Raw genomic sequence first — 25566 nt, forward strand, 5'->3', positions numbered from 1 at the left:
ATGGCAGGGGGGTTGGGACAAGATGATCCTTGAGGTCCCTTCCAACCCTGACAGTTCTGTGATTCCTTCTCTTGACAGAGCTAAGGTTAAGCTTGCAGGACACATATGAACAACAGACCTTCCAAATGAGGAAATGACAGTGAGATACCACATTGCTAGTCTTTACAATTCCACATGCAGACCACGTCTGTGGATTGCAGTTTTTCAGAGATTTTTTGAGAATCTATCTGCATTTGCATTTCTGTGTTACTGCTACACAGCATATCAAATGCCACATTGCATCCCTTTAGTATTTAATGATGATGGTAGTAATTCATCGAAAGTTTGACAAGTCTGTAAGCTACTCTTGTACTCCTTTAAAGACAGCAGTAGTTAGTGCTGGACAGATTTCCTGAAGTAAATAGCTGAAACTACTTCTCAACTTTCATCTCTTTATTCGGTTAAAAAACCCCTCAATTGTGATTTTTTTCTGAAGTGGGTGTTAATGTGTACTCTAGTGCCTTCTCAGTAACTGTCAGCATGGTCAGCAGATCCGGAGAGGTGATTCTGCCACTTCGCTCTGATGAGACCTCACCTGGAGTACTGCATCCAGGTCTGGAGCCCTCAATACAGGAAGGCCATGGACCTGATGGAGTAGGTCCAGAGGAAGGCCACAAGGATGATCAGGGGGCTGCAGCACCTCTGCTACAAAGGCTGAGGGAGCTGGGAGAAGTCTCTTGGGAGACCTAATAGTGGCTTTCCAGTACCTGAAGGAGGCTACAGGGAGGATGGAGAGAGACTGCTTGCAAAGGCCTGCAGTGATAGCACGAGGGGCAGTGACTTCAAACTAGAGGAGATTAGACTGGATGTGAGGAACAAGTTCTTTACTATGAGGGTGGTGGAACACTGGAACAGGTTGCCCAGGGAGGTGCTTGAAGCCCCTTCCCTGGAAATATTCAAGGTGAGGCTCAGCTGGGCTCTGGGCAACCTGATCTAGTTGAGGGTGCGCCCACTGACTGCAGAAGGGGCTGGGCTAGAATACTTTTGGAGGTCCTTTCCAACCCAGACCATTCTATTATTCTGTGATAAATGCAGTGCAATTAATTTCCACACCCTTCTGAAGCCATTTTCAGTAAAACTTGTATCACACATTAAACACATTTCATAGTTTCATAGTTTCATTCAGGGTTGGAAGGGACCACAAGGATCATCTAGTTCCAACCCCCCTGCCATGGGCAGGGACACCCCACACTAGATCAGGCTGGCCAGAGCCTCATCCAGCCTGCTCTTAAACACCCCCAGGGACGGGGCCTCGACCACCTCCCTGGACAACCCATTCCAGGGTCTCACCACTCTCATGGTGAAGAACCTCCTCCTCACATCCAGCCTGAATCTCCCCACCTCCAGCTTCATTCCATTCCCCCTAGTCCTATCATTACCTGAGATCCTGAGAAGTCCTTCCCCAGCCTTCCTGTAGGCCCCCTTCAGATACTGGAAGGCCACAATTAGGTCACCTTGGAGCCTTCTCTTCTGCAGACTGAACAGCCCCAACTCCTTCAGTCTGTCCTCATAGGAGAGGTGCTCCAGCCCTCTGATCATCCTTGTGGCCCTTCTCTGGACACCTTCCAGCACCTCCACATCCCTCTTGGAATAGGGGCTCCAGAACTGGACACAGTACTCCAGGTGGGGTCTCACCAGGGCTGAGCAGAGGGGCAGGATCACCTCCCTCGACCTGCTGGCCACACTTCTCCTGATGCAGCCCAGGATCTGATTGGCTTTGCGGGCTGCAAGAGCACATTGAGAGCTCATGTTGAACTTTTTGTCCACCAGCACCCTCAAGTCTCTCTCCTCAGGGCTACTTTCCAGCCAGTCACTGCCTAGCCTGTATTTGTGCCTGGGATTGCCTCAACCCAGATGCAGGACCCTGCACTTGCTCTTACTGAACTTCATGAGGTTGGCTTGTGCCCACCTCTGCAGCCTGTCAAGGTCCCTCTGGATGGCCTCCCTTCCCTCAAGCGTGTCTGCTGCCCCACACAGCTTGGTGTCATCAGCAAACTTGCTGAGGGTGCACTCAATGCCACTGTCCATGTCACCCACAAAGATGTTGAATAAGACAGGTCCCAGGACTGATCCCTGAGGGACTCCACTTGTCACTGGCCTCCACTGGGACATGGAGCCATTGACAGCCACTCTTTGGGTGCAGCCATCAAGCCAGTTCCTTATCCATCTAGTGGTCCACCCATCAAACCCATGTGTCACCAGTTTGGAGACCAGGATGTGGTGTGGGACAGTGTCGAAGGCTTTGCTCAGGTCCAGGTAAACGACATCAGTTGCTCACCCCTCATCTATTAATTTTGTCACCTGCTCATAGAAGGCCACCAGGTTGGTCAGGCAGGATTTGCCCTTGGCAAAGCCATGCTGACTGTTCCCAATCACCTCTTCACTATTCTTTTGAGCGAGTAGTGACTCCAGGAGGATCTGTTCCATGATCTTTCCAGGCACAGAGGTGAGACTGACTGGCCTGTAGTTCCCTGGTTCCTCCTTCTTGCCCTTTTTGAAGATGGGGGCAATGTTTCCCCTTTTCCAGTCTGTGGGGACTTCACCAGACTGCCATGACTTTTGAAATATAATAGAGAGGGGTTTAGCAACCTCCTCTGCCAGTTCTCTCAGTACCCGTGGGTGTATCCCGTCGGGTCCCATGGACTTGAACACTTTCAGGTTCTTCAGGTGATCACGAACCTGATCTGCACTTACAATGGGCAGTTCTTCCTCCCCGTCCCTGGCATTGTCTTCCATAACATCAGGAGTGTGGCTAGAGGCCCTTGCAGTGAAGACTGAGGTAAAGAAGTTATTAAGTACCTCAGCCTTTTCCTCATCACTTGTGACCATGTCACCAGTTTCCTTTCTGAGGGGGCCCACACCTTCCCTAGTCTTCTTCTTCCCATTAATATACCTGTAGAAGTTCTTAGTGTTCCCTTTAATCTCCCTGGCTAGATTCAATTCAAACTCTGCTTTGGCTTTCCTAACCAGGACTCTTGCTGCTCGGGCAGCTTCCTTATATTCCCCCTGTTCTACCTGTCCTTCTCTCCACTTCCTGTAGAGTTTCCTTTTAAGTAATAGTGTGTCCAGTAGCTCCTTGCTCATCCAGGCAGGCCTCCTAGCATTCTTACCTGCTTTTCTCTTTGTTGGTACACAGAGCTCCTGGACACAGAGGAGGTGGTCCTTGAATACTGACCAGCTGTCCTGGGTCCCTCTTCCCTCCAGGGCTTTGTCCCACGACACTTTGGCTAGCAGATCCCTGAAGCGATCAAAATCTGCACGCCTAAAGTCTAGGGTCGTGAGCTTGGAATACTTCCTCCTGATTGCCCTGAGGATATTAAATTCAACTGCTTCATGGTCACTGCAGCCAAGGCCGTCTCTGATCCTCACACTGCTTACCAGCCCTTCCCTGTTGGTGACAACAAGGTCCAGCATAACACCATTTCTTGTTGGTTCCTCTACCATTTGGAGGAGGAAGTTGTCTTCTATGCAGTCCAGGAACATCCTGGATTGCTGGTGCCTTGCTGTGTTGTCCCTCCAGCAGATGTCCGGGTGGTTGAAATCACCCATGAGGACCAGGGCTTGTGACCTGGAAGCCGCTTCTATTTGCCTATGGAGGGCCTCATCTGCTTGGATCTGCTGGTCAGGTGGCCTGTAGGAGACCCCCACAGTAATATCTCCTTCCCCTGTCCTGCCTTTAATTTTAACCCATACACTCTCAACTAGCTTATCATCCCTCCCCAGGTGGAGCTCCACTGACTCCAACTGGCTATTGACATAGAGGGCAACACCTCCTCCTCTCCTTCCCTGCCTATCCTTCCTAAAGAGTTTATACCCATCTATCCCTACATCCCAGTCATGGGATTCATCCCACCAAGTTTCAGTAACAGCCACTATGTCGTGGCATCCCAGCAGCACAGTGCCCTTAACTCATCCTGTTTGTTGCCCAAGCTGCGCGCATTCGCATGGAAGCACTTCAGCTGGGCTGGCCCTGTCCTCCTCTTGTGCCAAATCCCCTCGGTTTCCACAGAATGTCCTGGTGGATCATTCGTGGCTTGCCTCAGGGCAGCAAGTTGAGAGCCCTTACCAGCTTCAGAAATTTATTAACGGACACGCATATCCGCATCAACATTCATACACAAGGGTGCAGCTGACAGGTTGGTTCAATTATTCCTCCCCCAATACCTTTAATTTCTTTCTAAAAGCCCAACTGTACATTTAGAAGTGATCATACATGATCCAGACTTTCACAATACCACAGACTCATTTCATCAGGCAAAATCATTGACAGAAGCAAACCACTCAGGATCACAGGCTCACAGGGTGTTAGAGGTTAGAAGGAACCTCCGGAGATCATTGAGTCCAACCCCCCTGCCAGAGCAGAGCCATATGACCTACTGTAGGTTGCACAGGAATGCATCCAGATGGGTCTTGAAAGCCTCCAGAGAAGGAGACTCCACAACCTCTCTGGGAAGCCTGTTCCAGTGGTCCATCACCTTAACAGTGAAGCTCCTTCTCATGTTGAGGTGCAACCTCCTGTGCTGTAGTTTGTATCCCATTGCCCCTAGTCCTATCACAGGGTGCAGCTGAGAAGAACCTGTCCCCTCCCCCTTGACACTCAGAGCATTAACTACCTTCTGTAGACCCCTTTCTTTCACCTGAGCACACGGCAGTGTTGTGAGGATTTCAAAATGAGTCCAGCACTTGTGCCTCTTTTTCTTCGCAGAGCCCAGGTAAAAGGTTGAAATAGGAAGCTGAGTGGGAGAGGTTAACTAAGCCAGCAAGCACTGAACAAATGCTTTCCAAAGAACCTCTCGTTGTGAGCTGCTGGAGGAGAGTTCCACATCAAGTAAACAATTATTTGGCTCGTGTGTGTGTGTGCTTCAGGCCGTTTCCTCGCGTCTTACCACTTGTTAGTCGGAAGAAGAGACCAAGCCCCACCTCACTGCGACCTTCTCTCACAGAGCTGTGGAGAGCGAGGTCTCCCCTGAGCCTCTCTTTTTCCAGAATCAAAGTGTAGGAACGAGCTACAATGACTGCCACTACGACGGCCACTCACCAGCGCCTGAGTGAAGGCGATTCCCCAGCTGACACACGACCATCCCCGTGTCTGCCCCGTGGCAGGACGTGCTGCACCAGGATTACCGAACGTGCTTTAATACCCTCAGCAACAAGCGTTATGATCGACTTAAATGCTGTCGGGTCGAAGGGCTGAAAGAAAGCCGACAGGGCACTGCTTAATTTCCCCGGTAACAAGGTTTAAGGCCCCAGCACCGGCCGGCCCGCCTCTCCTTCTCCTCTGCCAGATCGCGGGCGCGTCACGCTCCACCGCCAGACGAGGCGAAGGCGAAGCTCCTGAGGAGAGTCCTCCGCCGAACTTCGAGTCCGCACCACAGCCAGCGGAGAAGTGTAGGGCCGCCAAACCAGACCATACGCCACCAAGCTACATGTACCAGCTCCTCGCCTAGCCCTCTGGCCCCCGCCTCACCGACACCGTGCACCCCCCTCACCGGCATCGTCTCCCCGCCCCGGCTCAGGCCCCGCCCCGCTGCTCACTGGGGGCGGGCCCTCGGCTGCCGCTCTCCGCCGCAGTCCCGCCGCTGCCGCCGGAGCCGTTGGTCCCGGCTTCCTGCCTGCGTCCTCGCCCGCAATATGCCTCCACTGCCCTCGGGCTGCTCGCCATGCCGGGGACCTGCGGGCGCCTCTCCTCCTTGCTCCTGGGGCTGGCGGCCGCGCTGCTGCTGATGGGGCAGCCACCTCTTGCTGCCGCCGCAGCCGCCGCCACCCGCCCGCAACAGCAGCGGGCGGCGCTGCCGGGGGAAGCCCCCGCCGCCGCGGCGGCTTCAGGTACTGATTCCCCTCCTCCACCTCCGCCCCCGTTTCCCGCCTTCGCTGTGGAGGTGTCTCGCTTCGCCTCCCCGGGGCCGCGCCGTTGGGGCCCCTTCAGCCCCGCCGCGTCTCTCTGCCCCCCGGGTGGGGGCCGCGTCGTCCTCAGGTGCTCCCCGAGCCGGGCTGCCCAGGAGCTCCGGGTCTAAACCCGTTGTCTCCGTGTCGCTGCGAGCCCGTCACCGTGTGGGTTGCTCGCTGTCGGGGGGGGGGGGGGTGGGGGGGGTCGGGCGTCGTTCCCGACGCGGAGAAGCAGCCGCGGCGTTTCCCTTGAAGCAGGTAGAGGAGCCGTGGCGGCTGAGCGGGGCGAGCAGGATCCATCTTTAATATCAGGGATCTGTATGCAGCTGCCGTAGCGTATCACCGGCAGGGGAAAAGCCACCCGGGCATGGCGCAGCCGGTGTCCAACCTAGCTGGGGATGCTTCCTCAAGTGCCAAGCAGAGGAGGGTTTCGGGGGTATCTTGACTCTGTGGGGTCCTGTTTGCTGCCAGGAGTCATCAGAGCGGGATAAGTGTCCATATGTAATGTACAGTGAGACAGTATGCATATATTGATGTCTGTAACCATATAAAAATAAGTAAAAGCTGGTACACGTGCGTTTTAAGCCTATCAGATGAGGTATGGGGCTGGTGAGCTCATTAGTTTTTGCATCTCCTCTGCAGAATAAGGCAATAAGGTGGATTGGCCGATAGCTGAGAGTATGAACATCAGATGCTTATTTCAGTGTTAGGCCTTGATGTTGTGGTCAAATGCGCGAGGTTGCCCCTTTGCCAAGCGGAGGCAAGTGATAAGGTGTTTGTCTTGTCACCGAGTTGAACAAATATGTGTTTATTCTGAAGCCTGAGTGGCTTCAGTTAGGTTAAACCCAGTATTTTTCTTGACATACTGCCTTTCACCAAAGAATTTCAAGATGGTTTCAAACATGAATTATTTAAGACCTTTGAGCACCAAGGCTGCGTTTGGGCATATCACTAGAGTGTATGTTTCATTTTTAACATCTATGCATATTTCTATTTGTAGTTGACTTCAAGGAGGTATAAAATGTTCTTAGTTTCTAGGCATATGGTTAATATTTTGCTGAAGTGAAGCCAATTTAGAAAGCTGCCAAAGCATGTAGGTTAATTGGGAAATATGAGCAAAAAATCTTGAATTATGCTCTTTGCTTGTAGCTTACCCAAAATGTAGAATCACAAAATGGGTGTTGTAGAATTTGAAGTCTCCTAAATTCTCCTGATAGATGCTTAAAATATTGTCTTTGGCTTTTTGGTTTCATGTGTGGGTTTGGGGGTGGTTTTTGGGGCTGTTTTTGTTTGGGGTTTTGTTCTTGTTTTCTTTTCCAGACGTTTCAACCGCAGGACTTTGAAGAAGGGTATTTGCTGAACAGCCTGGTTCTTGATGCTCCTTTTGAACTGATGATTTTTCATTATTTTGTTTCTTCTGATGCTTTTAGAGGAATATCCCATTAATCACCCAGCAAGCCCCACTTAAAAGGCATTGGCAGCATTTCTAAGTTGTGCAGTGAACATTTTGCTCATTAAAAATTGAGTGGCAAAAAAAAAAAAGAGGAGACTTTTTGTAATTCAGTAATCCTCTTTGATTTCAGATATTGATTTCTTTTTAAGGAGCTCTGTTGCCTTATTATTGTCAGCCCTGGCCAAAATCTTTGTTGGTACCGATTTGCTGCTGATGCTGCTGGTTTGCTGTTGTTGCTGTTGCAGAGCCACGTGCCTGGCTTCTGTTGCTTTCTTTTATTTGCTTATTATGCTTCATAGGTTTTGAGGTACAAGATTTCTTGTGGTATGCAGCTTTCATGATCAATCCCAATTTATCAGTGTTTGAAATGATTTAAGCTGATCCTCAGCATTTGTTTCTGTTGTCTGTGGCTGGCTTTCTAAATGATCTGGATTATTATATTTGTTTCAGTCATAAAAGAAATAAATTTTAAAAAGCCAGTAATGATTCATCTTTTAATTAAAAGACAAGCTAATCACTGCTCCAGAATCTCCATTGCTCTGAAGAAGCTGCTAAGCACCTTTGTTTTCTGTGTGGTGTTTCCTTTCAGTAAAGCATGTCAGCAATTTTTGCTCTCAGTATTTTCGAAATGTTGAAAAGGAAGATCCTGAGTCCAGATACATATTTGTCAGATCCTAATGTCTTTTTCCATTAAATTATCTTTTGATGATTTACAGCAAAAAGTAGTCAGGGTAAGTGGCTGTTGCCTTTCCAGCTGAAGACTGGCAGGCTACTAATCCCGGAGGGGAATGCTCTGAAGAGGCCACTCCTGCAACAGCTGCAGGTCCAGTGCTGGGAACTGCCAGGGGAAAAGGTGGCTTCTGGAAGTAAGGAGGAGCCTGGCTAAATTTGGATTTTTGCTGTGTTTGTGACTCGAATGTTGTTAGACCAAAGGAGCCTTCTCCTCCTAAAGCAGAGAAGGTGCAGAGCTAAGGTTAGAGTTCACAACCTTTTGTCGTTTGATGTTCCCGTATCGATGTCCCTGTTCTGTCAAAGCTAATTATACAGTTTTACAGATCAATTCCCTCCTGGATTAACAGACTTCTGCCAGTGTAATTATTGCGCTGTCTGGGAAGAGATGCTAAAGTCAGCACAGCTGTGTATGGAGGTTTGGGGTGCAGACAGTGCTGCTGACGTGTAAATGTAGCGGTGAGAAGCACATCATGGCTGAATAGGTTTGTTGGGGTTTTTTTACCCCTTCTTTCTTTGCCCTTAAAAACAACAGAAAACTTAGCACTGACTCAACAAATAATTACATCCTAAAGATGAGGTGGAGAAGACATGACAAGAGGGATTTGGTTCCTGGAGCTGCTCTGACTCATGTTTTCTAATGGATGTAGTTGTTCTTCTGAATTTTAGAACAAAAATATTCAGAGAGAGAAAAACAGGCCTCTCTGGTTAGGGTGGTGATTGCTGGAGAACCTGTCTTGGCTCCTTGTTATTTGTTTTTCCATTTTTTCTGTGGCAGTTTAGAAATCTGGGCTTTTGGTATGCAGAATTCACTGGGAGCTTCAAATACTGAGCATTGAGGCCGGTGTGCTTGAGCACAGAATTCAGTAAATTACAGTCCTGGCTTTGATCCAGGCATATGTGGCTTGGTTCTGTGTTCCCTTTTGTTTGTCTTTCTTGGAATGCATTCTTTACAGGAGGTGCAGGTTGTGTTCCTTCATGTCCTCAATGCTTGGGGTATTCTGTGTGTGTTGCATTGTTGTTCTCCTTATAGTGCAGACATTGGGCCCTAAACACAGCAGAGACCACTAATTGAATAAGCAATACCTAACTGCATCAGTTCTGTGTCAGATCTGACATCTCCTGAATGAACAAGATGCTTCTGGAAAGAGCAGCCGTTGTGTAAGCAGAAGCTGTCACATTATGTGTAGTCAGCACATAGAGTGACATACACCATCTTCATCTCCGAATCCTTTTCCATGTTGAAACCTTAAATGAGACTTGAAGTGTGTTTTACAATAGGTGTGATTTAGTCAAGTTTCTGCCATCCAACTGCACGTGCTGTGGGGATTCCCCGTGCCTTTTGTAATCCCAGCATAAACAAGGACAGATTTACCATTGGTTTGTTGCAGACCATTCTCAGTCTGCCTCACAATCCAGAATTAAATGGAAAAGAAGTGAATTTTACTTTTTTTGTGGTTGTTGTTGTTCAGGCTGTTGGCTTTGCATATGATGGGAAGGTGAGCTGAATTTTTGCAGGGTAACAGCTAATAGAGATCCTGACCAGAGGAGAGACATGGAATTGCTGTCTGTATTTATTCAGTTAGTTCTGTTTGCTGAGACCAATGAGATGAGTTAAAGATGTGATTGTTGGCAAACCCAGAAGAAAATAAGAGATTACTTTTGTACCTGCTGGAGACAAATACACTGCCTGAATGCTGCCTGTGGAATTTGATTCTGTGCCCATTTCTCAGTCCTGTCTAGCTGCATGTGATGATGAGTTGCTATATGATGTGAAGCAGCTTTCTACACAAGGGGAATCTAGTTAAGATTTTTCTAAACTCTTTTGTTTGTCATATTCTTGACTGTTCAAGGAGACAACTTTCTCCTGCTTCCTTTTTATTTGAGGTACAGAAATACTTCTCTGACACATCCTAGTGCTTTTTCTAATCACAGAATATATCTGGTTGGAAGAGATGTCAAAGATTGTCCGTCAAACCTTTGACCTAGCTCTGAAGGGTCAACACTAAATCATGTCCTTAAGCACCAGGTCCACACAATGCTTGAACTCCTCCAGGGATGGTGACTCCACCACTGCCCTGGGCAGACCATTCCAATGTTTGAGTACCCCTTCAGTGACAAAGTGTTTCCTAACATTCAGCCTGAACCTTCCCTGGGGCAGCTTCTAACCATTGCCTTTAGTCCTGCAGCTTGCCACCAAGGCAACTTCCCTTCAGGTAGTTGTAGAGAGCAATGAAGTCTCCCCCTCAGCCTCCTCTTCTCCAGACTGAACAACCCCAGCTCCCTCAGATACTCCTCGTAGACCATGTGCTCCAAGCTCTTCACCAGACTTGTTGCCCTTTTCTGGACATGCTCCAGCAGCCCAGTGTCCTTCTTGTAGTGGTGCCCGGAATTGAACCTAATACTTGAGTTGTGGCCTTGCCAGTGCTGAGTACAGGGGGATGATTGCCTCTCTGTTCTGCTGGCCACAGTGTTTCTAATCCAAGCCAGAATGCCACTGGCTTTCTTGGCCACCTGGACCCACTGCTGACTTGTATTCTGTCAGTTATCAACCAATACTCCCAAGACCCTCTCCAAGTTGCAGCTCTCCAACCACACATCCCCAGGTCTCTAGATTACCATGGGGATGATGGTGACCCAGGTGCCAGACCTGGCACTTGGCCTTGATGAACTTTGTACTATTAGCCTTGGCCCATCAGTCTAACCTGTCCAGATCACAGCAGAATCACAGAAATCACTGAAAAATTTGGGTTGGAAATGACCCTCAGCATCACCAAGTACAACCAAGAATCCTACTCTACAAGGTTCACCCCTAAACCATAGCCCCAAGCACTACACCCAACCAACTTTGAAACACATCCAGGCTTGGGGACTCAACCACCTCCCTGGGCAGTACATTCCAATGCCTGACCACTCTTTCCATGAAAAAAATATTCCTAATGTCCCATCTAAACCTACCCAGTTGCAGCTTGAGGCCATTCCCTTTTGTTCTATCACTAATTACCTGGGAGAAGAGACCAGTACCAGCCTCTCTGCAATGTCCTTTCAGGTAGTTGTAGAGAGCAATGAGGTTTCCCTTCAGCCTCCTCTTTTCAGACTAAACAGCCCCAGCTCCTTCAGTCACTCTTCCTAAGAGCTATTCTGCAGGCCCTTTCCCAGCTTCCTTGCCCTTCTCTCTGCTGGCTCCAGCACCTCCATATCTGTCTTGTATTGATGTGCGCAAAACTGGACACAGTACGGAAGGTGTGGCCTCACCAGGGCAGGGTGCAAGGGGATAATCACCTCTCTACTCCTGCTGGACACTTCTACTCCAATTTCCCACTATGAAGCTTCCCTACCCTCTAGCAGATTGACACAGCCATCTAGCTTGGTACAAACCTACTAAGGGTGCACTCAATCCCTGCATCCAGATCATTAATAAGGATATTAAAGAGGACAGGCCCCAGTACTGAGCCCTGGGGGATGCCACTAGCATCTGGACTTTGTTTTCAGTGTTTCTAGTAGTGAAATATTGTTCCTAAGGACTTTTACATCGGTCTGTAGGCGGTACTTGGGTATTGCCTTTTTTTTTTTCTCTTAATCTGGGTATGAATTTGAGTGGTACTACATCACAATGCACTTTTGAAAAGAAAACAATACTTTGAGTGCTGTGTGACTGGCTTGTTTGTTGCTTGGTGGAACAACCTTTGTGGCTTGCTGTCTCTGTGGTCACTGAATAGGGGATTATAATGGCAGCAATAAATTCGGTTCTGTTTTGGAGCTTCTGTCACAGATACAGACCCCAAGTACATGACTGAGGAGTTAACAGCTGTGTAGGGGATTAGGTAGCATTCCTACACAGAAGTAAATGCATTACTACTTGTGACTGAGTGATTATGTAGGATGCAGTTTGTGCTCAGGGAGGCAGGGCTGCCTGAGATCAGCGCTGGGGTTGATTGTTTTAAACAACCAGCAACACAGCCTTCTTACCCAGTACCTATTAAAACATCATCGGTGTCAGGGAAGACGTTTCCTTTTAAATTGTAAAAGCTTATGGGTTTAATTGTAGTAGTAGTTTTCTATTTGGACATGGAGGGGATGGTTTGCAGATTTTTATATTATTTTTATTTCTTAATTTGTTTTGGATGTATCAGATGTAAACTTCTGTTATCTGTTTCTTATACAAAGAACCTTAATTCATTCAATATTGGGAAAGAATTTCTTTCCTCAAAGAGTGGTCAGGCATTGGAACAGGCTGCTGAGGGAAGAGGGAGAGTCACCATCCCTGTGTAGATACAGCACTTCAGGGTGTGGTTTAATAGCCATGGTGGTGTTAGGTCAACAGTTGATGGTCTTAGAGATCTTTTCCAACCAAAACAATTCTATGAAACCGAGTTCCAATCCAGTGAAAAAATAACTATTTCATTGTGAACTAGAACTGTGGAAGTGTCCCATGCACACCCCCTGCAAGCCCATGGCAGTAAGCTCAGAAAACATGTTAATTTTCTCAGCCTCCCAGGTTTGCAAGAATGGTTTCTCTGCTAGGTGGGAAAGTATCACAGTATCACTAAGGTTGGAAGAGACTTCGAGGATCATAGAGTCCAACCTGTCACCACAGACCTCGTGACTAGACCATGGCACCAAGTGCCATGTCCAATCTCCTTTTGAATACCTCCAGGGATGGTGACTCCACCACCTCCCTGGGCAGCCCATTCCAATGATGAATGACTCTCTCGGTGAAGAACTTTCTCCTCACCTCAAGCCTAAACTTCCCCTGGTGCAGCTTGAGACTGTGTCCCCTTGTTCTGCTGCTGGTTGCCTGGGAGAAGAGACCAACCCCCTCCTGGCTACAACCACCTTTCAGGTAGTTGTAGAGGGCAATGAGGTCACCCCTGAGGCTCCTCTTCTCCAGGCTAAACAATCCCAGCTCCCTCAGCCTCTCCTCATAGGGCTTGTGTTCAAGGCCTCTCCCCAGCCTCGTTGCCCTTCTCTGGACACATTCAAGTGTTTCGATGTCCTTCTTAAACTGAGGGGCCCCGAACTGGACACAGTACTCAAGGTAGAGAAAGAGAAAAAATGTAAGACTTGGACATGTCCTGGTTTATTGGAGCTGATGTTCTTAAGTGACCTAGCTTTCTGTGCTGATCTAGGGCTTAGTAGTGCAACAAAATATTTGGAAGGGCATTAGAATACTGAGGGGTGATAAAGCATTCCCAGTTCGCAGCAGAGATGGGAAATGAAAAAGAAATATTCACAGCTAATTTCATTTGTGTCCACGATTTTGGTCACTCAGTTACTTATACATGAAAAAAGGGGAGTTTGGGGCTTTCCACAGCAGAATAGGAATGAAAAAAATATGTGCATTTTTATGTTTCAGGAAAAGAATCGATATAAACCAAAGGTACTGGGGAGCTCTGAAGAGGCAGGCAGCTCTCCTGGGCTGAAAGCTTGCTTTTATTCAAGCTTGTAATATATTATACAGCATCATGCTCTGGACTGCAGAAAACTCAGATTTCAAGAATCTTGCTTTGATAGCAGCTTTCATTAAAAGGAAAGGAGAGAGACAAGGGCAGAGTTGTGTTTTAGCATTCGCAGAAACAGGACTCGGTGACAGGATGAGAAGTGGCAGGAACCAAGAGTAAAGAATGAGGGCAGGAAGCTACCTACCTCTTGCAAGGTGGGAGTTTTGCAGTTCTTATTTGTTTTGTTGAAGTTAAAGTCTTATTACTTGTTGTCGATCTCTTGGCAGACTGTTCATCATCAAAGGCCAGTTGATGTGTAAAAACATTCATGGAATTGCTGTCAGACTGAGGAAAAAATCGGTTTCAGGGTTTGGAATGCAGATGCTATCTGGGTCACTGGGGATCTGTAGCATGGTTTCTCTGTGAACTAGCTCAGTAGATGAAGTCTTTGAAGGCAGAGATCTGAGAGGAAGGCTTATTCAAAATAAACTTAATTTTTGGCATGTCAAACTTAAAAGGAGCACAGGTTGCTTTGCCTTGCAAGTTGCACATTGCTGTATTCTTCTGTGACGAATGGGGGTTTGAGGCACGGTGTGACAGAGCAGATGAGGCCTCTGTATTACTCCTGGTGCTGCATTTAATACTTAATTCATAAATCTAGCTCTAAGAACACCCATATTTTGTGATGAAGAATTTCCATTGCACTCCAGGGGTTATTGTACTCTTGAATTTCTGTGTTCAGTAGGATGAAATTACCAGATCTAACTCTTCCTCCCTGACTAGCTTGCCAGAGGCATTCCAGCACTCCTCATGTGTGCTCCTAGGCTGTCATCTTCTACACATGTCTTACAGGCAGCTGTGTTCAGCAGGCTGCAAAGCAGCTATTGCATTTCTTGCTTTATTTTTCTAGCACTAGTTGTAGTGGAGGAAATGTGAGGCTTGAAAGCCATTTTCCTGATAGCATGTGTTTGATCTGAGCATGCATAGCTTCATGATCAGGAATGTAAGAGTATATTTGCTGAAATGACCTGTGCTCAGGAACTTGAGGCTGGATAGCTCAAGAGACTGAGTTAATACTTAGGACTGCCCACTGGCTTAAGGTTCTTGTGACTAGAAGGTAAACATCAACAGGCATAGTCCATCTAGTGTGAAGGACACTCAAAAGCATCAGTTACCTTAAACATATCTTCTTAACAGAGCACAGGACTAACATGTGGCACCAGCAACCGCATCATGTAAAAAAAGAAACAAAACCAAAACAACTTCATTGCATGCTCTGAATTTCATGAGCAGTTGTCAGCTGTCTGCAGATCATGTGAAGAAAATCACAGAATTGTCAGGGTTCGAAGGGACCTCAAGGATCATCTAGTTCCAACCCCACTGCCATGGGCCTGGACACCTCACACTAGATCAGGTTGCTCACGGCCACATCCAGCCTGGCCTTAAAAACCTCCAGGGATGAGGCTTCTACCACCTCCCTGGGCAAGCTGTTCCAGTGTCTCACCATCCTCATGGGGAAGAACTTCTTAACATCCAATCTGAATCTACCCATTTCTAATTTTGCTACATTCCCCCCCAGTCCTATCACTACCTGACATCCTAAAAAGTCCCTCTCCAGCTTTCTTGTAGCCCCCTTCAGATACTGGAAAGCCACAAGAAGGTCTCCTTGGAGCCTTTTCTTCTCCAGACTGAACAACCCCAACTCTCTTAGATTGTCCTCATAGGAGGGGAGCTCCAGCCCTCTGATTGTCCTTGTGCTGTTCTCTGGACATCTTCCAGCACCTCCAGATCTTTCCTGTAATAGGGGCTCCAGAACTGGACACAGTGCTCCAGGTGGGGTCTCACCAGAGTGGAGTAGAGGGGGAGAATCACCTCCCTTGCCCTCCTGGCCACACTTCTCTTGATGCAGCCCAGGATGTGTTTGGCTTTCTGGGCTGCAGGTGCACACTGAGAGCTCATGTTGAGCTTCTCATCCACCAGCACCCCCAAGGCCTTTTTTTCAGGGTTGCTCTCAAGCCCTGGAATGGGCTGCCAAGGCAGGTGGGGGCGTAGGCATTTAAGAAAAGACTGGATGAGGCACTTAGTGCCATGGTCTAGTTGTTTAGTTAGGGTTAGGTGATTGGTTGAACTTGGTGATCTTGGATGTCTCTTCCATCCTGTTTGATTCTGTGATTCTATCTCAGCTGAATCAGCTGCCTTAACTTCCCAAATGATTCTGCTTGCCCTCTGACTGCAGGCATATTGTGTATGCTTGTAAACAAAATACTAATAGGTCATTTTGTGGTACATGCATGGCAGGACCCTGGTGATGTGTGTTCTTATCTGATGTACCTTCTGGAAGCTGCCCTGTGTGATCTGTGGGGACTGGCAGTGCTGGGGAGTGATGTTGTTTCTTGTCTGTGCATGTATAAGCCCTCTAGGGCTCACCAAGCGCAGGCATGAATCCTGTCAGGTTCCCATGCTATCCTTACTCTTTCTCTCTCGATTTCTTGTCCTTCTTTCTCTTCCCTGAGGTTGTGATTATGCTTCACTATGTGGGCTCAAAGAAAGTCTCACTGACTGAAGGATAGTCAGACTTCAGGGTACAATTGTTCCCTTCACAACATGGAAATGAGACAGTTGAAGGAGATGGATTGCAGGGTCAGATTCTTCTGCTGGGCTCCACCTGACCCCCATTGCTTTGGCTTTTTGTATTTGCTGCTGATGGTGCCAGGTACCAAGACAGTGAAGTCCTACAAGTGCAAGAGGTGGCCTCTCACTGAGATGCTGTGAAAAGAAATTGTGGCTCTTGGGTTAGAGAGCAAAAATCTTGGGGCTCTACCTTCTGATTGTCCTCGTTCCATTTTGACCATGTGGTGGTTTGGGTGTGGATCTTACCTGAACTACTGGCAGCTCCAGCAAGGTAACCTGTAAATGGGGGCCACTTAACTGTGGCAGGAATGGGGGGTTTGTGTTGAATATGATGTGGTAGTTAGAGGTATGAGTGTGAGGCACATATTGAGCCATGTGCATTAGGAGGTGATGAAGCAACAAAATACAGACAACTTCAGAATGGCTTCAACATGTCCCCAGCATTCTCTTGTTGAAATGCATTATTGACAGAGCCACTGCACCCCAAAAGCGCTCTAAGGTCTGTAGAGTGTCACTCGATTAATGAGTGCTTTAGCCTGTGCAACTGTTCTTGCTTGAGTGCTTTCACTAAACACAGTGTAGCTGTAGCAACAGAAATTGGAGCACTGGCCCTTCATGCAGTTTATTTTGGAGGAAAAAGCTGAATTTAGGTGGGTTTGCCTTTTCGTGTTTTTCTCGGTGGTCATTAATAGTTTATCTGCCTCTTCTGAAATCTTTTCTTCTGGTCAATATTTTTATGTCTCATCATTCTTTTAACTGTATTTAGTGGCTGAGCTTTCCCACTGCAGTGTGCTCGTAGCTGTCAGGTGTTGTGTCTTAGGTTATTTTAGTTGTAGGCTCAGACAACCCTTTGATTAGTCAAACTGATTTTGCTTTCAGTCTCATCAATGTTTCTGCTTTCCTTGATTGTGAGTGTTATTGAGTGAGGCTCTGCAAGATAAAATGTATCTTTTTGTCCCATTTCCTTAATAAAGCTTAGAGTTCACATCAGATTGAGCTCCAAGAGTGTCACAGGGTGCTATACTCCCACTAAAACATCCAGCCAGATTTGCCAGAATTAGCACCAGATATAAAGCAGAATTGAATCAAGATGATGTCTGTTCTCTGTGGGGTTTTCTTTTAGTGTTTGCTGTGATTTGGAAGTGATTATAAGGATCTGGAACTGGGGAGATACTCAGGCATGAGGGGATATTGGGAGCACTCTAGTCCCATCTGCTTAAAGCAAAGTTGGCACAGAATTCAGACCTGCGAGCTCTTTCCTGTCAGGCCTTGAAAGCCTCCAAGAATGGAGGCACTGCTGGACAACTTATTGCAATGATTGTTTATCCTCAGAGACAAAAAAACATCCCTTGTGTCCAGTCAGATCCTTCCCTGCAATTTGTGACTGTTGCCTTTCATTATCCTGCTACGCATCATGACAGAGAATTTGGCTCTGATCTTGGTAAGCCCATGGGTATTGGAAGGCTGTTGTGTAGGTCCCCCCAAGCCTTTCCATTGCAAGGCTGGAAACTGAGTGCAGTTCCCAGATGCAGTCCAGCAAGTGCTAAATAAGAGGGGTGATTTGTTTCTTCTGCTCTCTGTCTGTAGGATGGTGTGCTGATCACCCCAGAAACTCTGAGGGCTCACTCCTGACATGTTTAGCTTGTTGCTCACCAGGTCTGCCCTGCCTGTTTCTTGCAGATACTGCTGAAAAGGATCAGGTGCATCATTTTCTGTTTGTCCCTGTTGAATTTCATGAGGTCTTTGTTGGCTCATAGCTCTCTCTAGCTCTCTTGGAGCAGCTCTTTCTAGCTCTCATGGAAAGTCCAATGGAGAGCCACAAAGATGATTAGGGGACTTGAGCATCTGCTCTGCAAAGACAGACAGAGAATCCTGGAGCTGTTAGTGTTGAGAAGACTGAGGGGGGATCTGATCACTGTCTATAAATGTCTGAGGGGTGGGTATCAAGTGGAGGGGGCCAAGTGCTTTTCAGTGGTGCACAGTAATACGACAAGGAACAATAGATAAAATCTTGAACACAGAAGGTTTCACCTCAACATGAGGAGAAATGTCTTTACAGTGAGGGTGACAGAGCCCTGGAATGGGCTGCCCAGGGAGGTTGGGAAGTATCCTTCTCTGGAGACTTTCAAAACCTGCATGCATGCATTCTAGTGTAGGCTACCCTGTGTGATCCTGCTTTTGGCTGGGGAGTTGGACTGGATGATCTCTGGAGGTCCCTTCCAGCCTCTAAAATTCTATGATTTTGTGATAAGGACTGCATCCTCAGCTCTCTACCGTGCACAGACTTTGAGGGTGCATTTTGTCCCCTCTCCAAATCATTGACTGGGACTTGGACATGACTACAGAGCGAGTCAGCTGCTAACATTTCTCCTTAAAGTTCTGCACTTCATTTGGAGTGGAATATTTTCTTCTAAAGCATTAGAAAAAATTAGAAGAGGGCTGAGTGATCTCCTTTGCTGCAGGTTTGGGGCTGTTTAAAGATACAGTTGGCTCTGAAAGGGATAGTAAAATTTGGCAAGACACCAAATTTATTACTAATTATTTATTTTTAATGATTTTACATGGGCAAGACTCCCAATTGAAACAGATTGGAAGATTCTCCTCTGAGTTATTTTTCTGTGAGGTAGTGAATGTGGTTGATAATTTGTGCTAATGTGAGCTAAACTAGAAAAAGGGTCGATGATGTCAAGATATTTGAAAATAGAGACCATTTTACTGGAATAATAAGGAGGTGCCTGCCCTCTTCAGCTATTAGAGACACTAATGGAATTACAAAAAGTTTTTTCAGGTCATTGTGGAAAATGTTTTTTCCCTCTGTTCTGAAGCCTTTCATGAAGTGACTGAACAGAAGGAGCAAGTGGTCTTATGTTGAGGAAATGCAGGACATTTGTAGAGCTTGTGTTTGGAACAATAAAAGCTGTTAATAACCTGAATTATGCCTTGTGGTAAATATCACAGAAGCTTGTATCATTGTGTTTGAGAGGAAAGGAGAAAACTTACTGAGATGAAGGGGAGATATTCTTTGGATTGTGGACCAATGATGTTGAGAAAATCCTCTAATTCAGTTGACCAGATTAGAAGGGCAGCAAAACAGTTGTGAGATACTGCATAGTTTTGGTGCTTTGTTGGGCTGTTTGCCTCTTAATTAGTTGTCAGGTTCCTTTTCCTGCTCCCCTGTTTGTACTTTTTTCCCCTAAGAAGAAAGAAAACCTGACCCTCAACATTTCAGTCTCCTGGATTCCTCAGTGTTGAATGGAACAGATTGTCTCAGAACTGCTGAAATGGGTTTGCTTCCTCCCAGTCCAGCTGGCACAATATCAGAGGTACTGAATGAATTTGGGTGTTTTTCTGGGAGGAAAAAAAGGGGTTTGCTATCCCATTTTTAGTCTTGGTGTCAACAAAACTACTAACATTTCAGAAAGGTTTCCATGGTGCTAAGTTGTTTTCTAGTTATTCCCTGAAGGAATTCATCCCCTTGCTGTGAAGGGACAACTTGTGTGCCTATGTTGGGGACACAGTGGGCCGCAGGTTCATCTCTAGCAATTGTCCTTTCGCTGGAACCTGGGGCACTTTATCCTTTGCTGGCTGCAGAGTGGCAATAAGAATGCAAAGTGCCAATGGGTAAATCATAAATAACCTCAGCATTGCCACTTACCTTGATGGTATCCACATGTGCAGAGGAATTCTTTTATTGTGGGGATAGTCTTGGTTCTCTTGTTTTCCTTTATCATGTTGTCTGAATTGACAGATCCTTCTATTTTTTTTTTTTTAAACTCTTTATGGCATCTGTGGAGTTTTAATTAATTATTAGTAGGAATCTGTAATCATTTTTCTAAAACCTAATGTCACATTTATTGCTGTTTTATAGTTTTTAGTAATTTGCTATATGAAACTACAGGTAGAAAACCTTCACCTGCAAAGTTAATGTGACCAGCATGGAAAGGGAGTTGATTCTCCTCTCTGCTCTTGTGAGACCCTACCTGGAGTACTACATCCAGTTCTGGTGCCCCTAGAGTAAGATGGACATGGAACTGCTAGAGCAGGTCCATAGGAAGGCCACAAAGATTATCAGAGGACTGAAGCAATTACGTTACAAGGAAAGGCTGAGAGAGTTGGGGCTTTTAAGCCTGGAGAAAAGAAGGCTGTGGGAAACCTTATAGTGGACTTCCAGTACTTGAAGGGGGCCTACAAGAAATCCAGGAAGGGACTTTTTACAAGGGCTTGTAGTGATAGGATGAGAAGGAATGGACTGAAACTTGAGGAGAGACTGGAAGTTAACAAGTAATTCTTGACAGTGAGGGTGGTGAGACACTGGGATAGGTTGGCCAGGGAGGTTGTGGATGTGCCTTCCTTGGAGGTGTTTAAGGCCAGGTTGGATGAGGCCTTGAGCAACCTGGGCTAGTGGAAGGTGTCCCTGCACATGGCATGGGGGATTGGAACTAGGTGTTTAAGTCCCTTTCAGCCTAAACCATTATATGAATCTAACCTTCCAACTATATTTTCTTCATGCATGGCTTTACACGCTGGCCTTCTTCCAGGGGGTGAGAGGAACTTTCCTCTAAGTGAAAGACAAACATTGCTGGCACACTGCAAATACCTTTCTTCAAGCAGCAGTGTGAGATTTTGCAGCTATTAGGGAAGAAAAATATTTCCAGCATAGTGACCAGCCTGTTATTGAACAATGTCACTGAATGTGTTGGTAGCTTTCATGTGTGATCAGTGAGTAACATGCACTGATGTTTGAATTACTATTTGTAGGGTGTGTTATGCCACTGAGTTTACACAGATGTATCTGTCTTAAGGTTAAAACCTTCAGGCCATTAAATGGCACATTTGAAGAGGGTACTACTTTATTGTGCTCTGAATTTTATTTGAGGGGTGATGTTTGAACTTGGATAGTTTGGTTTTTTTTTTTCTTTAGCAAATTCTACTTAGTAACCACCACTAAAAGCTACATGAGACTAATCCTGTACCTAACCCATTAGGTTAAAATCCAGATGATTTATGCTGCAGCATTACTGGAATTTTCTTGCTCTGTCCAGGTATTTTGATCTATCATTAGAAATTCCCCATAAGAAGTAGTCTCATTTTGTCAAGGAGATGATGCTGAATGATTGATTTTCATTTTTTTTTTTGTTTAATTTCATTTAATTTAATTTTTCCCCCTGTTTACTTAAAAGGCACCTGCCCATTTTACCCGGAGGGTATATAATACGACATGGGGATTTAAGACTGAATATTTAAAGTACAATTTCTGCAGACTGTGATGTTTCCCTTCTGTATTTTTTTCCTAGTATTTTGTAACAAAGTGTGAATTTTTAGTACTATCTTTTTCATTCCCTCAGGTCTGATGCATGGATGCAAAGGCCATTAAAAACCAAACCAACCAACAAGCGCCCTAAACCAAACAGCACAAAAAACCATCCAACCACCCAAAAAACCCCAACCAACCCAAAACAAAAAAACAGCATTACAATTTTAGCCTTAGCCAGTGAGCAAACAGATGAAAATAAAATATATGATAATGGTTTCTGAAATGCAAAGGTGTTCTGTTTGGTAGCTTCAGGAGCTCTGTTGCCAGCATTCACTTGCTCATTTAAAAATTTATCTTTGATTCACATATAAGGATTGTGGTTTTTTAAAGATTTTTGGTCTGGTAATATTAATCATTTATCTCACTTGGATAAGATTACAGAAGATGGTACTTAAAATAAATGACTCCTAAATAAGTGAAGCTCTGCAGACTGCAGCATTTCATCTTGTCTGCTGCGTAACTCCCTTGCCCCAGGAAGACGAATTTCTCAGCTTCCATCTTCCATGGTAACCAGAGTTCTGAGAAGCAGACTGGCTGATGCAACAGAATAGCAGCAAATAAAAATGGGAAGTTGCTATGGTAATTGTCATTGTCACAGCTTCACTTGCAGGTGGCAGTTTTCAATTTTATTCAAATTCTTCTTATTTTTTCCAATATACCAAATTAGAGCAAGAGGTACTCAATGTGATTCTACAATGAAAATTCAGGTGTACTGTATGCTGTGAATTCTCAGGTTCTGTCTTGGGTGGTGAAACATTCTGATTTTAATATGTAAGTTGAATGAAGAAGGCTTTTACTGGTTGCAGCAACATCCTGTAACTACTTCCCAAATGAATACCTTATGGCAGTACAAGATACACACTTCAAAACACTCCTGTGAATTTTCTTTGACCTAAGCAAACCCACACAATGTTAAAGGAGTACATGGGGGAAAAAAAATCCCATCTCCATTTCATAGCTGCTTTCATGTCTGAATTTCATAATTCCTACTTAGGTAGGCCATTAAACTATTTACAGGGCATTTCTTATTTTCTTTCTTATCTTACATATCTTACTAGATGCACTTGAAAGTGTTTCGGAGTGCATTCCCATTGGACAGGTGAGTGAGTTGTTAGCTGCTTTATGGATTAGCTTGATGACATTTTTGCATAGTTCTTACAAGCCTGATCATTCCAGGAAGGTGTTTATTGATTATGTGGTAGTAATCATGAAGGATACAGCCTGTAATGATCTGGTTTATTTTATTGATTTTGCAGGACCTTAGTTTCATCAATATTTGGATTGTGTCAACATTTGTGCAATGAATGTCATGCTTACTGCGTTTCTTTATGCATCTGATCTGAGGTCTTGGTTGGAAGTGTAGCCAATTACGATGGTATTACTCAGTTGTTGGCTGTAGAAAAGGGTTGTTTTGTTTGTTCTGTATGCTCATTAAAGCAGTCCAGTCTTATACACAACAAATCTTAACATTAAAGCTGAAATGCTAATTTACCTTACGCGATAGCACAGATTTTGAAAGCCAAGGCCATCCGGATCACAAAATAATCCAAGCCCACTAAGGTAATTGCAAGCACTAAAGGTTGGAATGTTTTTGAGGTGTGATCATTTTCTTTATAACCTTAACCTAAGGTAGTGCTCCAGCAGCCAGGACCTCTGCAAAGGTGTCATGGGGGTAGGCAGCTGGAGTGGTGTATAACGTCTGTTGGAAAAACGCTACAAGTTTGTAAACTCTGCCACTTCTCTGAAGAATTAGCTCATGCTAGGCAGGTACATCCTCTATCAAAACATAACAGATGTAACTCACTGGTGGGCCATATTTAGTCCTAATTAGATTTTATTTTTCTTTTAAGTTGCTTCTGAATTTGGAGGAACCAATCCAAAAGTTGTGAGGAAATCAGTTTGTTGAATCTTTCTCTGGAGACTTTCCAAACCCACCTGGATGCTTTCCTGTGCGGACTACCCTGAGTGATCCTGCTTTTGCAAGGGGGTTGAACTCAATCTCTGGAGGTTCCTTCTGACCTCTAATGTTCTTTGATTCTGATTTACACTGAGCTGGTGACTGTTCACTACTTTATTTAGAATAATCTTTATTTAGAATAAACCAAACCAGGTTGGAAGAGACCTTCAAGATCATCGTGTCCAACCCATCAACCAATCCAACCCACCTAAACAACTAACCCATGGCACCAAGCACCCCATCAAGTCTCCTCCTGAACGCCTCCAATGACGGCAACTCCACCACCTCCTTGGGCAGCCCATACCAATGGGCAATCACTCTCTCTGTATAGAACTTCTTCCTAACATCCAACCTGAGCCTCCCCTGGTGCAGCCTGAGACTGTGTCCTCTTGTTCTGGTACTGGCTGCCTGGCAGAAGAGACCATCATCCGCCTGTCTACAACCTCCCTTCAGGTAGTTGTAGAGTGTGATAAGGTCACCCCTGAGTCTCCTCCAGGCTAAGCAATCCCAGCTCCCTCAGTCTTTCCTCATACTTTGCAAAATATTTCAGTGCAAAGGCACTAAAGAAGCATAACCTTAAACTAATATTTAAACTAAAATTGGAGATTGCTGTTAAGAATGTTTTGTGCTTTTCTTTACCTCCCTCCTTTAAAAAAAAACAAGCCCCAAACCCCCTTCCTTTCCTCTTGATTGCTTAAAATTTGTGTTTATATGTGCACACACATTCAAAATATAAACCCTTGAAATTTGTTAGTATAAAAGGAAACTAATTTTTCTGTGGAAGTGAAACAAAATCATTGTGAGTAAATATATTTGGTGAACAACTTTTTTTTTTTCCCAAAGCCTCAGTAAAAATTCAGTGTTAATTGTATGTAAAGACATAGTGCTAAGCCCACAATATTTATGATTCCCTGGAGCTGGGAAAAGCTCCTGGAATGTATGACTGAGGAAAAACAGTTTATTTCTAAAGTAGTGTGATTTTAATTTATAAATTTATTTATTTATATCTTCATTTCTCTTTACTATCAATCTCTTTTAGAAGGTAATGAGTCCTCACCCGTGTCTATAAAAGATATTAAGGCTTCTTCCAGTGTTTCAGTAGATGGTTAGCTTCTCCATACTGTCTGGTACGGTTTCATTACAACATGAAAGTGGATTTTGAATAATTAGTCTTTGACCTACTAATTTAAAGAGCACCTTGATATTTGCTCTGGATCATGTGGTGATTTGCCACAGGCAATCCCCTGTAGTATTTCAGTCTGCTAGATTAGAAGTCGCCATTTAAAGTGCACATCCTGATGGGTGGGTTGATTCAGTGCATTTCATTTTATGCAATGCATTTATCACTCACTTTTTAGTTCATGAAGCTTGCAAAAAAAACCCTCATCTTTAGAAAAAATATTGATTTTTCTTCATGATCATTGATTTCACAGGCTAAAATATTATGGGCAGTCGTCATCTGAGAGATTACTCCAGGATGGAGTGAGTGCTGGGAGGAAGGAGCTGAGCAGAGCTCTGCCAAGAAAGGAGAACAGTATGAAAGGTGTGAGGAAATAGGAACTTGAGAAGATGGCTTTTAGGAAGCAATAAATGAGCAGAAAGCAGTGGGAGCAAGGATGAGATGTTTTTCTTTGAGGTTACAGTAGGTTGTTTGGTTTATATCTTTCCTACAGTGCTGGTTTGGTCGGCTCTTAAAAGCAAATGTATCCAATTGTTTCAGAAGGTTGAGCCTAGTCTTGATTTGCAACTGAGGTGTCAGGGTAGTGTGGGATGTGTTTTCTGATTTACTGGTTTTGGTTTTTCCCCAGTAAGGTGTGAAGAAGGGCCACCTGAGGACTGTATGTGCTGCAGTAACACATCCATCAACATGAATGAGCTTCTAGTAAATAATTATTTTTTGGGGGGGTAAAATATTTATTCTTATGGATGCTTAAGGACTCTGGCACTCTCATCTGCATGTGCCTAGCACAGCATAAGCTACTGGAGTAAGAAAGTCTTTCTTGCTGTATTGGAAATTAATGTAAAAGAAAATGCTTGCAAAGCCCACAGAATATAGTTTGTTGGTGGTTGGTTGGTTTTTTGTTTGTTTGGGGGTTTGATTTGATTGGGACAGGCG

General features: G+C 45.3%; 1 protein-coding gene across 1 annotated transcript in view; it reads left to right on the plus strand.

Annotated features, from left to right (window-relative positions):
- Positions 1–5637: 5637 nt before the first annotated feature.
- FAM171B (family with sequence similarity 171 member B) overlaps positions 5638–25566 on the plus strand; it is a 44187-nt gene continuing 24258 nt past the window's right edge. Inside the window, exon 1 of the mRNA XM_068137883.1 lies at positions 5638–5865. Within this exon, the coding sequence (XP_067993984.1) occupies positions 5700–5865 (166 nt within the window). The 5' untranslated portion in view covers positions 5638–5699. The remainder of the gene's footprint in view (positions 5866–25566) is intronic.

This window comes from Melanerpes formicivorus, unplaced genomic scaffold (genome assembly GCF_026170545.1).
Source record: "Melanerpes formicivorus ecotype bairdi unplaced genomic scaffold, bMelFor1.0.p_v2 SCAF_5, whole genome shotgun sequence".
Lineage (NCBI taxonomy): Eukaryota > Metazoa > Chordata > Aves > Piciformes > Picidae > Melanerpes > Melanerpes formicivorus.